The 16,232-nt window shown below is 44.8% G+C and overlaps 1 protein-coding gene across 7 annotated transcripts in view; it reads left to right on the top strand.

Moving 5' to 3' along the window:
• LOC139384201 (mitogen-activated protein kinase-binding protein 1-like) overlaps positions 1–15,401 on the top strand; it is a 61,782-nt gene extending 46,381 nt beyond the window's left edge. For 2 of the 7 annotated variants that reach the window (XM_071128926.1, XM_071128923.1), the window contains 14 exons: positions 974–1,049; positions 1,163–1,274; positions 1,519–1,705; positions 2,354–2,505; positions 4,696–4,736; positions 5,203–5,469; positions 5,731–5,858; positions 8,555–8,739; positions 8,887–9,078; positions 9,388–9,463; positions 9,598–9,962; positions 10,741–11,928; positions 12,227–12,312; positions 12,472–15,401. In XM_071128926.1, the coding sequence (XP_070985027.1) occupies positions 974–1,049; positions 1,163–1,274; positions 1,519–1,705; positions 2,354–2,505; positions 4,696–4,736; positions 5,203–5,469; positions 5,731–5,858; positions 8,555–8,739; positions 8,887–9,078; positions 9,388–9,463; positions 9,598–9,962; positions 10,741–11,928; positions 12,227–12,312; positions 12,472–12,768 (3,352 nt within the window). In that variant the 3' untranslated portion in view covers positions 12,769–15,401. The remainder of the gene's footprint in view (positions 1–973; positions 1,050–1,162; positions 1,275–1,518; positions 1,706–2,353; positions 2,506–4,695; positions 4,737–5,202; positions 5,470–5,730; positions 5,859–8,554; positions 8,740–8,886; positions 9,079–9,387; positions 9,464–9,597; positions 9,963–10,740; positions 11,929–12,226; positions 12,313–12,471) is intronic. The other 5 variants (XM_071128928.1, XM_071128929.1, XM_071128925.1 and 2 more) reach the window with 5 other exon arrangements.
• The last annotated feature ends 831 nt before the right edge of the window (positions 15,402–16,232 follow it).

The raw sequence follows: 16,232 nt of genomic DNA, 5'->3' as shown, positions 1-16,232 counted from the left end.
CATCCTGGTCCGTGACGGGGCTGGTTTTCTTTTTGTAATCCGTGATTGACTGTAGACCCTGCCACATACCTCTTGTGTCTGAGCCGTTGAATTGTGACTCTACTTTGTCTCTATACTGACGCTTAGCTTGTTTGATTGCCTTGCGGAAGGAATAGCTACACTGTTTGTATTCGGTCATGTTTCCGGTCACCTTTCCCTGGTTAAAAGCAGTGGTTCGCGCTTTCAGTTTCACGCGAATGCTGCCGCCAATCCACGGTTTCTGGTTTGGGAATGTTTTAATCGTTGCTATGGGAACGACATCATCAATGCACTTTCTAATGAACTCGCTCACCGAATCAGCGTATTTGTCAATGTTGTTGTTGGACGCAATGCGGAACATATCCCAGTCCGCGTGATCGAAGCAGTCTTGAAGCGTGGAATCAGATTGGTCGGACCAGCGTTGAACAGACCTGAGCGCGGGAGCTTCTTGTTTTAGTTTCTGTCTGTAGGCAGGAAGCAACAAAATGGAGTTGTGGTCAGCTTTTCCGAAAGGAGGGCGGGGGAGGGCCTTATATGCGTCGCGGAAGTTAGAATAGCAATGATCCAAGGTTTTACCAGCCCTGGTTGCGCAATCGATATGCTGATACAACACAGTCCAGTGTTTCCTTGAACTTTCAAGGTCAGATGACTCAGTCCCTTGATCTGAATGTTTTCCAGTCTAAAACTTAACTGCTGAGGCAGGACGTAAAATAGACAGACGGATCTGACTTGAGGTCATTGACTTTTTGCCCTCCATTTTCGTGTATAGATGTGCTGACATTTGATAGACCAGAGGATTGATCACCTGATAAAGCCACGGGTGCTTCAACAGCAGAACTGTCTTTGGGATTTACTCCTGGAGTACTGAGCTGCTGGTGTGTTTTCATGTTGAGATCTGAATAGAACCTCTGTTCCTGTAGGTTCTTAGTTTGACCTTTCTTTCCCCTAACAACAGAATCTTCAACATCAGTAACGGAAAACAGAAGAAACTGTACAAGGGCTCCCAAGGAGAGGATGGGACTGTCATCAAGGTGGGTTAGGCTTGCATGTTTTCATGTCATGTAGTGTTGCTGTGAAGACTAATTTGACAACACTGTAGCTGGTTTATAAAAGTTGGCCCACCGTTGTCTTTTTCGCTCCTCAGGTTCAGACAGACCCCTCAGGGCTGTATGTGGCCACCAGCTGTTCAGACAAGAACATCAGCATCTTTGACTTCTACTCTGGGGAGTGTGTGGCCACCATGTTTGGACACTCTGGTAAAAACTACTCCATTTAGTTAGAAGTAATACAGCAAAATGTGTGACTGACAATCTGCAGCCAGCAGTGTATTCAGAAAGGAGGAACAATCTGGAACTCCTCTTCATCATCATGTCCATCGTTGCATTTAATGATCTCTCATACTGTGAATTCCACAGATCATTTCTTTGTTAAAAAATGTCCATAATTGAGTGCCCAGATATTTCCTTATTTTCATTTGTTTGTCTTTTTTCTTTTTCAAAGAGGTTGTGACTGGAATGAAGTTTACCAATGACTGCAAGCACATGATAACTGTGTCTGGTGATAGCTGTATCTTTGTGTGGCGTCTGGCCCCGGAGCTGACCATCAGTATGAGACAGCGTCTCTCGGACCTTAAGCAGAATGGCAAGCCAGTTCAGAAGACCCCACTTCACAAACCTTGCAATCTCAGGTATCTGCAGTATTTAAACACGCTAATGTGGGACAAGTACCTTGACTCATATGACTTATTCCTGTTGTTGTTTGTTCTCTTGTTGCTGTTAGCTCCTCATGGGGCAAAGGGTATGTAGTTAATGGGATAACATGTGTTGTGCTAGCTAATACCCATAGAAAGCAAACATAACGTTTACATATTCTGAATGCCAATTGACATAATACATTTGATTGATGGAGTGAAGACAAGTGTTAATCCTGAATTGTTTACATTTGAGTCATTTAGCAGAGGAACTAGGGTTAAGTGCCTTGCTCGTGGGCACATCGACAAATTTTCCACTTTGTCTGCTCTGGGATTTGAACCAGCAACCATTTTGGTTACTGGCCCAACGCTCTTAACCACTAGGATACCTGCCGCCCCCTTGTTTGTCTACAGGCTTGTTGCTATGAACGTTGTTAATTATTATGTGGGTTATTCAATGTCAACTGCAAATGCACTCAGTGCTTCCCAAATGGCACCCTATTCCCTATATAGTACACTACTTTTAACCAGGAGCCATAGGGCTCTATATAGGGAATACGGTGCCATTTAGGAGGCATACAACATGTTCCGTTTGACTATTGTCACCTAATAGTGTGTGTTCTATTCTCTGTCTGTCCTGTGCAGCACCAGGAGAGAGGTACATATCACCCCTCCCATTGTCACCATGTCCTCTGACAGTGACAAAGAGGTGGAGGAGGAGGGGATAGAAGAAGAGGATGAGGAAGAGAGGGTCTCTCCTTACATGGTGTCAGGCTGCAGTGCAGGGGAAAAGACAGGTTGGTATCTCACTTAACATACAGTACCAGTCAAAATAAGTTAATTTGTGGGATTTTCTTTCCTTCTTAATGCGTTTGATCCAATCAGTTGTGTTGTGACAAGGTATGGGTGGTATACAGAAGATAGCCCTATTTGGTAAAAGACCAAGTCAATATTATGGCAAGAACAGCTCAAATAAGCAAAGAGAAACGACAGTCTGTCATTACTTTATGACATGAAGTTCAGTCAATCTGGCGATTTACTGCAAAGAATCCACTACTAAAGGACACCAATAATAAGAAGAGACTTGCTTGGGCCAAGAAACACGAGCAATGGACATCAGACCGGTGGAGATCTGTCCTTTGGTCTGATGAGTCCAAATTTGAGATTTTTGGTTCCAACCACCATGTCTTTGTGAAACTCTGAGTAGGTGAACGGATGATCTCCGTACGTGTGGTTCCCACCGTGAAGCATGGAGGAGGTGTGGGGGTGCTTTGCTGGTGACACTGTCAGTGATTTACTTAGAATTCAAGGCACACTTAACCAACTATGCTACCACAGCATTCTGCAGCGATACGCCATCCCATCTGGTTTGCGCTTAGTGGGACTATCATTTGTTTTTCAACAAGACAATGACCCAACACACCTCCAGGCTGTTTAAGGGCTATTTGACCGAGAAAGAGAGTGATGGAGTGCTGCGTCAGATAACCTTGCCTCCACAATTTTTTTATTTTTATTTCACCTTTATTTAACCAGGTAGGCAAGTTGAGAACAAGTTCTCATTTACAATTGCGACCTGGCCAAGATAAAGCAAAGCAGTTCGACACATACAACGACACAGAGTTACACATGGAGTAAAACAAACATACAGTCAATCATACAGTAGAAACAAGTCTATATACGATGTAAGCAAATGAGGTGAGATAAGGGAGGTAAAGGCAAAAAAAGGCCATGGTGGCAAAGTAAATACAATATAGCAAGTAAAACACTGGAATGGTAGATTTGCAGTGGAAGAATGTGCAAAGTAGAAATAACAATAATGGGGTGCAAAGGAGCAAAATAAATAAAATAAATACAGTAGGGAAAGAGGTAGTTGTTTGGGCAAAATTATAGGTGGGCTATGTACAGGTGCAGTAATCTGTGAGCTCCTCTGACAGCTGGTGCTTAAAGCTAGTGAGGGAGATATGTGTTTCCAGTTTCAGAGATTTTTGTAGTTCGTTCCAGTCATTGGCAGCAGAGAACTGGAAGGAGAGGCGGCCAAAGAAATAATTAGTTTTGGGGGTGACCAGAGAGATATACCTGCTGGAGCACGTGCTACAGGTGGGTGATGCTATGGTGACCAGCGAGCTGAGATAAGGGGGGACTTTACCTTGCAGGGTCTTGTAGATGACATGGAGCCAGTGGGTTTGGCAATGAGTATGAAGCGAGGGCCAGCCAACGAGAGCGTACAGGTCGCAATGGTGGGTAGTATATGGGGCTTTGGTGACAAAACGGATTGCACTGTGATAGACTGCATCCAATTTGTTGAGTAGGGTATTGGAGGCTATTTTGTAAATGGCATCGCCGAAGTCGAGGATTGGTAGGATGGTCAGTTTTACAAGGGTATGTTTGGCAGCATGAGTGACGGATAGATTTCACTTTGGATTGGAGATGTTTGATGTGGGTCTGGAAGGAGAGTTTACAGTCTAACCAGACACCTAGGTATTTGTAGTTGTCCACGTATTCTAAGTCAATCACCCGACCTCAACCCAATTGAGATGGTTTGGGATGAGTTGGACCGCAGAGTGAAGGAAAAGCAGCCAACAAGTGCTCAGCATATGTGGGAACTCCTTCAAAAGACTTTTGGAAAAGCATTCCAGGTGAAACTGGTTGAGAGAATGACAAGAGTGTGCAAAGCTGTCATCAAGACAAAGGGTGGCTACTTTGAATAATCTAAAATCTAAACTGTATTTAGATTTGTTTAACACTGTTTTGCTTACTACATGATTCCATATGTGTTATTTCATAGTTTTAATGTCTTCATTATTATTCTACAATGTAGAAAATTGTAAAAAGAAAGAGAAACCCTTGAATGAGTAGGTGTGTCAAAACTTTTGACTGGTACTGTATGTACACAAGCAAACAATATAGCTGCGGTATTAAGAATGTGGTTCTTCACAATGTTGACAGGACACATTGTGATGTCAATTGGTTTTGTGTTTGTTTTTCAGACACCTCAGATGAAAAGCACAACTCTCATGAACTGAAAAGGGTTAGTAGCAGCAGTCTTTCTGTAGCAGCTTTTCCTCAGTCATCTCTGCCCCCAGCCTTTCCTCAGTCATCTCTGCCCCCAGCCTTTCCTCAGTCATCTCTGCCCCCAGCCTTTCCTCAGTCATCTCTGCCCCCAGCCTTTCCTCAGTCATCTCTGCCCCCAGCCTTTCCTCAGTCATCTCTGCCCCCAGCCTTTCCTCAGTCATCTCTGCCCCCAGCCTTTCCTCAGTCATCTCTGCCCCCAGCCTTTCCTCAGTCATCTCTGCCCCCAGCCTTTCCTCAGTCATCTCTGCCCCCAGCCTTTCCTCAGTCATCTCTGCCCCCAGCCTTGTCTCCCATGTATTTTCGCTCTTCTTTTTGTCACTTGTAAAGTAGAAATTTAATTCAGACACGGTCTGTGAATATTCCCACTATAAACTGTCTTCTCACAACTCGTGTGTGCGTGTGTCCATCCGTCCGTCCTGTAGGAGAACTCTTTTGGCAGGCGGTCCTCCCAGGGCAGTCACCACTCTGAGGACAGGGGTCCTCGTCCGCGGCGCCGCTGGTCCAGACGCATGGACAGCATGGATCTGATGGTCAAGTCCATGTTAGACCTCAGACAGCTGGACTCCTTCGCCATGCCCCCCTCCTCCCCCACTAAGACCCAGACCCAGCCTGTTTCTGACTCCTTCAGAGACCCATTCAGAGAGGAAGAGCTGGGCAGTACCATCAGCCTGCAACCCCTCACTGCATGGGTGAGTTAATTTAACAGAGAACAGCCACCTGACCTTACTTTGGCCCTGCTTAATACAGTGCATAGACAATGTATTACTCCATCTTTGTTACCTGTGGATTTACTACTTCTAAATGTTCCATCATGGGTCACAAAATAGGTTGGATGAAACCATGGTACTCTCATCCATATTTTGTGTATTGAGGATTGTGAGGTCCAATTCAGTTATTTCAGGTGATGTTTTATGATTCATAGTATTTTCTCATGTTTGTCTATCTTGCAGGGGGAGTCTGAGCAGAGGTCCCAGCAGCGGCCCAAATACATCATGCTCTCTCCACAGACACCTGACACAGAGACAGGCCCAGTGCTGTACCCCGACGGCTTTGAGGACAGGGTCAGCTTAGCCGGCAGGTAAATCAATCAAATGAATCAATCAATAAATGAGCCTTCAGGTAAACACAGCTTCTAACTTTTTTCTCCTGGATCTCTACAATCTCTCCATTACACCATTGATGTATATCACTGCCTTATCATAGTACACATACAATATAGTTGGGGCCTGTAGTTTTCTCTGACATGGTAAGACTCCTGGCCCCTACATATCATATACTGTAGTTTGTATACTAAATGCAGTGCCTTCAGAAAGTATTCATACCTTTGACTTATTCCACATTTTGTTGTTACAACCTGAATTCAAAATGTGTTAAATTGATTTCTTGTCTCACCCATCTACACACAATACCCCATAATGACAAAGTGAAAACATTGTTTTAGCCATTTTTGCAAATTTCTTTCAAATTAAATAAATATCTAATTTATATAAGTATTCATGCCCCTCAGTCAATACGTTGTAGAAGCACCTTTGACAGTGATTCCGGCTGTCTTTCAAGGTAAGTCCCCTGAGAGCTGTCAGTCTTTCTGGGTAAGTCTCTGAGAGCTGTCAGTCTTTCTGGGTAAGTCTCTGAGAGCTGTCAGTTTTTCTGGGTAAGTCTCTGAGAGCTGTCAGTCTTTCAAGGTAAGTCCTCTGAGAGCTGTCAGTCTTTCAAGGTAAGTCTCTGAGAGCTGTCAGTCTTTCTGGGTAAGTCCCCTGAGAGCTGTCAGTCTTTCAGGGTAAGTCTCTGAGAGCTGTCAGTCTTTCTGGGTAAGTCCCCTGAGAGCTGTCAGTCTTTCAGGGTAAGTCTCTGAGAGCTGTCAGTCTTTCTGGGTAAGTCCCCTGAGAGCTGTCAGTCTTTCTGGGTAAGTCCCTTGAGAGCTGTCAGTCTTTCTGGGTAAGTCTCTGAGAGCTGTCAGTCTTTCTGGGTAAGTCCCCTGAGAGCTGTCAGTCTTTCTGGGTAAGTCTCTGAGAGCTGTCAGTCTTTCTGGGTAAGTCCCCTGAGAGCTGTCAGTCTTTCTGGGTAAGTCTCTGAGAGCTGTCAGTCTTTCTGGGTAAGTCCCCTGAGAGCTGTCAGTCTTTCTGGGTAAGTCTCTGTGAGCTGTCAGTCTTTCTGGGTAAGTCCCCTGAGAGCTGTCAGTCTTTCTGGGTAAGTCTCTGAGAGCTGTCAGTCTTTCTGGGTAAGTCTCTGAGAGCTGTCAGTCTTTCTGGGTAAGTCTCTAAGAGTTTTCCACACCAGGATTTTGAAACATTTGCCCATTTATTATTATTTTCAACATTCTTCAAGTTCTGTCAAATTGGTTGTTGATCGTTACTAGACAACCATTTTCAGGCCGTAGATTTAAGTCAAAACTGTAACTCGGCCACTCAGGAACATTCACTGTCTTCTTGGTAAACAACTCCAATGTAGATTTGGCCTTGTGTTTTAGTTTATTGTCCTGCTGGGAGGTGAATTCATCTCCCAGTGTCTAGTGGAAAGCAGACTAAACCAGGTTTTCCTCTAGGATTTTACCTGTGCTTAGCTCCATTCCATTTATTTTTTCTCTAAAAACCTCCCCAGTCCTTAACGATTACAAGCACACTCATAACATGATGCAGCCATCACAATGCCTGAAAATGTGGAGATTGGTACTCAGTAATGTGTTGTATTGGATTTGCCTCAAACATAACACTTTGTATTCAGGACAAAAAGTGAATTGCTTTGCAACATTTTTTTGCAGTATTACTTTAGTGCCTTGTTGCAAGCAGGATGTATGTTTTGGAATATTTTTATTATGTACAGTCTTCCTTCTTTTCACTGTCATTCAGGTTAGTATTGTAGAGTAACTATAATGTTATTGATCCATCCTCATTTTTCTCCTATTGCAGCCTTTAAACTCTGTAACTGTTGGCCTCATGGTGAAACCCCTGAGCGGTTTCCTTCCTCTCCGGCAACTGAGTTAGGAAGGACGCCTGTATCTCTTGTAATGACTGGGTGTATTGATACACCATGCAAAGTGTAATTAATAACGTCACCATGCTCAAATGGATATTCAGTGTCGGTTTATTTAATTGTTACACAGCTACCAATAAGTGCCCTTCTTAGCGAGGCATTGGAAAACCTCCCTGGTTTTTGTGGTTGAATCTGTGTTTGAAATTCACTGCTCGACTGAGGAACTTTTCCAATAATTGTATGTGTGGGGTACATAGATGAGGCAGTCGTTCAAAAATCATGTTAAACACTATTATTGTGCTCAGAGTGAGTCCATGTAACTTATTATGTGACTTGTTATTTAGATTTGCCGTAACAAAGGGGTTGAATACATATTGACTCAAGACATTTCAGATTTTCATTTTTTATTAATTTGTTAATATTTAGAAAACATCCTTCCACTTTGACATTATGGGGTATTGTGTGTGTGGGCCAGTGACCAACAATCTCAATTTAATCCGTTTTAAATTCAGGTTGTAAAACAACAACATGTGGTAAAATTCAAGGACTGTGAATAGTTTCTGAAGGCACTGTACATACTGTACCATCTAATCCATATATCCAGATACTTAGGGTCTGGAATGTTGTTTTCACTATGTAATGTTTTATCAATTGCTGTTATATTGTGTAGTAACACTTGGTACCCTATTCCCTATGGACCCAGGTCATAAGTAGTGCACTGTATAGGGAATATGGTGGCATTTGGGATGCATCCTAGCACTTTAATAAACTTACACTCTACTATGTGTGTTTCTCTCTCTGTAGTGAGTACCTGGTGAAGGAGCTGCTGCCTGGGCCTGGGGCCAGCAGGAGTGTGAAGGGGTACCAGAACCACAACCAGTGGAGCCAGGGTCACCATGACAAACACAGCCCAGACAGCGCCTGCTCTGTGGACTACTCCAGCAGCAGACTGTCCAGCCCAGACAGTCAGCAGCAGCCTCCTGGAGAGGGTGAGCCCCACACAACCACACACACACACACACACACACACACACACACACACACACACACACACAGGGCTCACACACACACAGTTTCCCTGTGGACGTTTTTATGCAATGTACCTCCACTAGTTAATCAAATTGTCTGTGTGTCAGACCCTGAGCCCACGGAGCCTCTCAGTGTGGATGGGAACTCCTCTGAATTGGACCTGGAGGAACTGGAGGTGGAAGAGGAAGGGGGCGTAGGGAGGGGAGATGCCAAGGGGGTGACGGTAGTACCCCAGACCCCCGACCAGGAGGCCTTCCTCAAACAGCACTTTGGCAACCTGGCTGAGCTTAACAACCCAGGTAAGAACAGAGTCTACATCCCAGTTACCTTCTCCTTGACTGGTATAAGACATGTTGGTGGAAACTCCCACTATCCCCTGCCTCCACCAATCCAATGCTTTTGTAAATAGAAGTAGTGAACGCGTGCACACTTCAAGAGAAAATAAATATTATTGGGCTGCACCCAGAGACTATTGTCCACACAGGGAAATTGATTGTGCTGCCAGGAGTACATGAGACATAGTAGTTTACACATAACAAAGACACACACGGTAATAGTTCAACTATTTTCCAGATGTATCAATTGTATTAATCCTCTCTGATTGTCAGTGAGTCCGACGAGAGCTGCCACCCCTGACAATATCAGCATCTCCTCCAAGTTCCTGTCCCAATGCTCTACTGGAAGGTATGCCAGTTAGTTGATCAAATAAAATCACTTAAATTAGTATTGGTTATCTCAAACGTGAGATATCATTTTAAATCAACTGAATATTTTGACAAACAGTCCCAGCTGAATGACTCGTTGTTTTTCCTTTCTAGCAGGACCTCCTTTCCATTCCTATCTAAGAGCATTGGTGAGGGGAAGGTAGGCAGCGGTGTGGTGAAGCCCCTGGTCTCTCAGGTGAGGCCTCTCATGGAGCACAACCAGGACAGAGACCAGAGCCAAGCCCATAGCCAGAGGAAGGTCTCAGAAGACTCTCAAAAGGGCCCCACCGGGAGACTAGAAGTAGTGGACACTACGGAGAAGTTTCTTAATCTGCGGGCCTCTCCTCTGAGGAAGAAGCTGTTTAACCCTGCAGTGGACTCCCGTAGGATGGTCAGCTCTGTGACCAAGGCTGCAGCCTCTCACCTCACAACTACAGGCATGAGGAAGTCCCAGTCAGTCCAGAACCTGCACACTGAGGGTGAGACACTAAGGAAGGGATTGTGATAATGTCATGATAATGTATTAATGGACAATGTTATGATAAAGTATTGCGGGACAATGTTATGATTTAAAAAGGTCCTTGTCTTATGTTCTATGTATGGTATAAAACCAGTAGATAGTGATGGCGCTGATGTCATCCACATATTCCTATGGGAAACTCCCGATGGCTCATGAAGCCGGAACTTTTTTACATTTGTAGCACTCCATATTGCTTCATGTTGCTTAGCAAAGGATCATGGTCGATGTAGTCGTCGTATTCATCCTGCCTGAGCAACAACCTTATGTCTATGGCATGAGAGCGCAAGCCTCCTCGTAGCCTGCCCGGTCTGTGTCAGCACGTGGTCCTGTGAGACAAAAAAAAATGTCAGAACGGATCACTGTTTAATTAAAGATCTCGATTTGTAGCAAACTTGAAAAGAATTCACTGTGGGGATCGAACTTCATAATAAATACACATTTTTGCCCAAAACGGACGTCTAGGTTGCTTTGTAGTAGCCGACCAGCAGAGCTAGTGACTTCACGCTCCAGCCCAGACACTAGGGACCTGTGTAAAACATTGGTCGGCAGCAGGCGGCTTGCGGACCAAAAAAATACTGAAATCACCAGGAATTCAGCTACAAATTAGTTTAATTTTGGAAATCTGTTCCCAAATATTCCCATGACTAAAACCATTTCTGATAAGAGACAGATGTTGTCGCCCTGGCCTGCATAACCTAATCATTTACCTTTATTCTCTGTCTCTCTCTTGTTACCAGTAGACATGCCTCTAACCCTGTCTCGGCCCTCCAAGGAGGTGGCCCCCCTGCCCCATCACTCCCAGTTCCATCACTCCCAGGCCAGCGAGGGTCAAGTGACACTCCCCACCACCCCCCGCAGCACACTGCCCAGCGTGCCCCCCTTCTGCAGCCCCACCTCCCCCCAGCCTCAGGACAACACCAGTACCAGCCACAGCACAGCCACTATGCCCAGGAACCTAAAGTCCCGCTGCTCCTACATGAGCCCCACCACCAGTTCCATGGCCAAGATGTCCCGCTCCGTGTCCATGGGAGACAACCTAAACGTGACTGAGGAGGAGTCTGGATCTGGAAGTAGTTCCAACACCTCCAACCCTCCAACGACCAAGAGTCAGAGCTGCTCCTCCTACAGTCCGAGTACTAAAGCATCTTTCCCAGTGGCCATGGTCTCCTCGGCGTCCTCCTCCCTCTCAGGGATGGGTTTAGCCATGCCCCAAGCTGCTGTTATCCCCAATCTCATAGCTAGCTCTAATCCTAACCCAACCATCAAGAGTCTGCAGGCCAAGCTGACGTGCAGCACCCAGACCCAGCTCAACCTGGACATCTCCAAGTCCCTCCCAGACAAGCCATCCCTGGCAGTCTTCACACCCAACGGTACCTCCAAGACCACCACCACCACTTCCTACAAGACTGTCAAAGAGGACAACCTCTCCCCCAGATCCCCAGTTAGCTCATTGCCCCAGCAGGGACAGAATCAACCACCACCGCTCTTCAACAATGTCCAGCTAGTCATTGCACTGTCCCCCTCCCCTGCTGCTCCTTGGGAGACTAGCCCAGTGCTGAGCCCTGAGGCGGAGCAGCTTGGTCTCACTGCGGAGCTGCGTCCTGAGGCCCTTGTTGTAGACAACAGACTGGAACAGCCACAGACAGAGGAAAGCCAGGGCCTGACCCAGGAGGAGAGCCCCGTGACGGAGTTGTCTCTTCAGGGCAATCCGGTCTACCTGCTGTCACAACGAGGGCCCGGCCAGGACCGCACAGGTTTGCTCCAGCGTTCTCACTCCTTCACCCTGTCATCTCTGCGTCTGGGCCTGACCAGCACCAAGCACTTCTTTACTACTGGTGCACTGTGGCCTGCTGTCTCCACCCCCTTGTACTCTTCACCTTCACCCTGTCCATGTCCTCCGTCACTTAACCGGTTTCTCTCGATTGGTGAGGCATGCTCTCATTCTTTCTCTCTCTCTCACTCTACCACTCTCTTAATCTATCGGTCTCATCTCTCGCTTTTTCACTTTTTAACATTGGTCCTTGTCCTGCTGTGTTTCCGTCCCTTGTGTAAAAGATCAAACATACCACATTCTATGGTTACATATTGTTGACAACATGTTTCCTATATTGGCATATTGCCCTACTGTTGCCCAATAACCTATTGTCTTGTAGTTGTTTGTGCTATGATGGTTTAAGCAGCGCGAGCCTTAGCAATGTTCCACAACTCTCTCCTCTTAAATAGAGGATTCTCTCAGTATGGAGTCGTGCAAGGTGTTGGCCAGCGAGCTACAGAACTCGTTTAGGAAGGCCTCCCGGTTCTACAGGATGGTGAGTCACTCACTGAAAGGCTGCTATTTTATAGACCACTATCTCTGTCTGGGAGATGCAGAGATGAAATGTGCTGTTGATATACAACAATCAATGTACAACAACATCTTAGAACAGTTCCATATACTTCATTTGTGTGGTAATGTCTGTGTCTTGCAGGTGAACAGTGTGCCTGTAGCCTCCAGGCAGGAGCAGCATGAGATGGCCCGGGTCCTGTCTGAGGCCTTTGAGGTTGTGAGGGCCGAGCTGAGCTCCCTGCCCCAGAGCTCACTACCATCCCCCTCTGGAGAACCGGCAGCAGGAGGCTCCCTGTGTACGCTGGGCTGCCGGCCTGTAGGACCAGGCACAGGGGGATCAGGCTCAGGGGAGGAGAGGACTCTGGCTCTGCTGGAGCAGTACTCTGAGCTCCTCCTCAAAGCTGTGGAGAAGAGGCTGGACAACAATCAGGTCTCCTAGAGACATCTCAAGGGAGAGGCATCTTATTTTACCCCACCCTTTAAGACTGAACCAGCAAACCTTCTGGCAAATGTAGAATTTTAAGCCATTGTGCAAGGATATCTGCAGAGCTGATTGATCAGTGGACCTACTACAGTACTTGTTATTTAAATCAACTTTTTGAAGATGAACAAATTAAAATATTCATGAGGGACATCTTTTTTACAAGGTCTTTGTTAAAGGACTTCTCTCGCGATCTGCAGGACTCTCTAGTTGGGTGGTCCCCTCTCTCCCTGTCAGATCTCTGTAGGACTTGGTGGGATGGTGAGGCTTGCAGTCAGCACAAAGGCCCACTGTAATGGCCCAACGTATAACACTAACATGCCAACAGCACAGATACTGGTACTGTAGGGAGACCCCTCAGGATGATCGATGTCTCAGCATTCATTCCCAGTGTGGCTAAGCTGCACTACAGACTGTCATTCACCAACCTTCCTCCCTCTGTGTGTCACCTACCAGATAACTGCACTCTCACAACCACTTGTTTTATTCACCCATGTTGCCAAGTATTGTGCCCTGCTACTTTGTTTTAAGTAAGTTAGCCTGAGGCTAATACATAAGTAATTAGTGGTTATGCCCTTTGTTACATACTCTAGATCTCCCCTAGGTTAAGGAAATATGAATAGTTGCTACATTTGATACGGGCTATCATTTTGGGTAGAAGTAGCAGAACATTTTGGAGAATCGAAGGGTGTTGTTGTTGTTCAATACCTTTCCTAACCCCAGTGATCTAAAACAATACAATTGTGATCGCTACAATTTAAACTTTCTGTGTTGGTGTCCCTGTCCCGACCAGGGCTCTCACCCACCAACACGTTTGACCAGGTCATAGCCTCCTCAAAACTACAAGTGGAACACAAGACCCTTCCAAGTCTTAGAAGCCAGATTATCAGACATAATGTTTTAGTGTATGATTTCATACATTGTGTTTTGAGATGCCCTGTCGGTGTGTGATGTGTGGTTGTATTTATTATGTTGTAAAAGGTCCATGTTACAAAGGGGTTTTCAGCCTCTTGTTGTACAGTTTGTTTTGATACTGGTGTCAGTATGTTTTGTGCCAGAGCTAGGTCATCAGTGGGGGGCCAACATGCAAAGAAGAAGATATACAGTATCAACTGAGTCTCCTCGTTCTTCAACTCTACTGGATGATTTTATAAAACGTGTGAATTGTGTTCCCAGTAATAATACAAATGTTTCAAGGAAATGGGTGCCTTAAGTCAAAACCATCTTTTTTCATGGTTCTAAATGTGTTAGGCAATACCAAAATAATATTCAATTGTAATCAAAAGGCAACTACTGAAATGTATCTACTGCTGTGGGAATCAAATGACATTGAGGAGAAGTGTTCTCTGGTGACAATGAATAGAGACATCTTAGTGTTGGGTTACCTGAGGGTGAGAACATATTTCATTCAGAGCTCTGCTGCACCAATTCCTCAACATTAATTGGCTTCAGGTCTCTGGTACATTTCCACCACAGTAACAATATAAAGCACTTTTTTTCCTATCAAAATGGTCATAGGTCAAATTAATGTATTTGTAATAGCTTAGGATACTAAACTGAACCTTCAGGGTCTCTGTGTGTATATAATGGTGTAAGTATGTGAGTCGAGGGCTCAGACTAATTATTATGTTATTCTGCTGCTATGGTAATTGTGGCCGCAGACAAGCACAACATTGCCCTCTGCTGTTGGACCTAAATCACTGCCCAGCTGCTATGACAGACAGCCCAATCACTCACCTCCCACCACTCATCTCTGGTCAGGATAATGATATGCTGTGCTATAATACACTAGTGCTCTCAAACAATATTTTAATCACCTGTGTATACAGTTCTGGGTATTTTCTCAGTTATTGTTACTTGTTGTTAGGAAACTTTCACATCTTGGTAGAAACGGTCTGATCAGGTACCCAATGTTCTTCTACTCTTTCAAAGTGCCACGCCTGTAACTCCTTTCTACTGTTGATTTAAAGCATTGTATGTACAAATGACTAGATGGATGTGCATGGACAGACCACCAAGATTTTAAATTGCAGTCGAGCCCTGAAAGGACATGCATGGGTTATGGTATAGAATAAAATGAATTATTCTGCTGTTTATTAGTTATTCAGTTTTTCCCCATCTGATTGACAATATTCAGAACGGTAACGTTATCTAGCAGACTGGAGGCTTCATTAAGACATAGGATTGTATTTCAATGAACAGTAGTACAGATACCTTGTAACTTTCTGCTGCTTGTATGCATGAGTATATATGCATGAAGGGTGGTGAGGTATGGAGGTTGACTGACTGGCTCATTCCTTAGTAGGATTGCATGGTTGAACGTACCCTTTTTAAAGAGTCGATCCCGCTCTTTTTCACTGACTGGTACCCCTGTAGCTGACGCTAGTTCTAATCTCACCTTTTGTATGTTATGATGATTACTTGTCTTAAACTGCAGATGATGGACCAGCATTTTCCTCTTTTAGGAATGATCACCTTTCAGCCATTTTGTGAGCTGTTTTCTGTTTTGCACCAACCTCAGTGTTTTTACTGTATTTCCTCTCTGAACTTCTCTCTCTGCCAGAGAATAAAAACAGATTTATTACACTCAACTTTGTTTTTCAGACTGAGCACTTTATTTACATAGGGTGCCATTTGGGATGTTACCTATCGAAGGGAATAAGATGCCATTTGAGATACAGACATTTGCTGGTATATTATCAGACTAATTGAATGTGATGCCAAAGCGGCCCCACAGCTCCAGACAGGGACTCCACCAGCTGGAAGTAGCTGTATTTGATGTCATACCTGAAATTCACTAAGGAAGAAAAAAAAGTTACGTGATCTTCCTAACAGACTCAATAAGTTGTATAAGTTGTAGTAACAGGCAGTACAGTATGAATTGTAGTAACAGGCAGTACAGTACTAGTTGTAGTAACAGGCAGTACTAGTTATAGTAACAGACAGTATGAGTTGTAGTAACGGGCAGTACAGTACGAGTTGTAGTAACAAGCACTACTAGTTGTTGTAACAGGCAGTACTAGTTGTAGTAACAGGGAGTACTAGTTGTAGTAACAGGGAGTGCTAGTTGTAGTAACAGGGAGTGCTAGTTGTAGTAACAGACAGTACTAGTTGTAGTAACCGGCAGTACAGTACGAATTGTAGTAACAGGCAGTACTAGTTGTAGTAACCGGCAGTACAGTACAAATTGTAGTAACAGGCAGTACTAGTTGTAGTAACAGGCAGTACTAGTTGTAGTAACCGGCAGTACAGTATGAGTTGTAGTAACAGGCAGTACTAGTTGTAGTAACTGGCAGTACAGTACTAGTTGTAGTAACAGGCAGTACTAGTTATAGTAACAGACAGTATGAGTTGTAGTAACGGGCAGTACAGTACGAGTTGTAGTAACAAGCACTACTAGTTGTTGTAACAGGCAGTACTAG

The sequence above is a fragment of the Oncorhynchus clarkii genome, chromosome 25, assembly GCF_045791955.1.
Source record: "Oncorhynchus clarkii lewisi isolate Uvic-CL-2024 chromosome 25, UVic_Ocla_1.0, whole genome shotgun sequence".
NCBI lineage: Eukaryota > Metazoa > Chordata > Actinopteri > Salmoniformes > Salmonidae > Oncorhynchus > Oncorhynchus clarkii.
The sequence above is the reverse complement of the archived record's forward strand: the minus strand, read 5'-3'. Positions and strand labels throughout refer to the sequence as shown.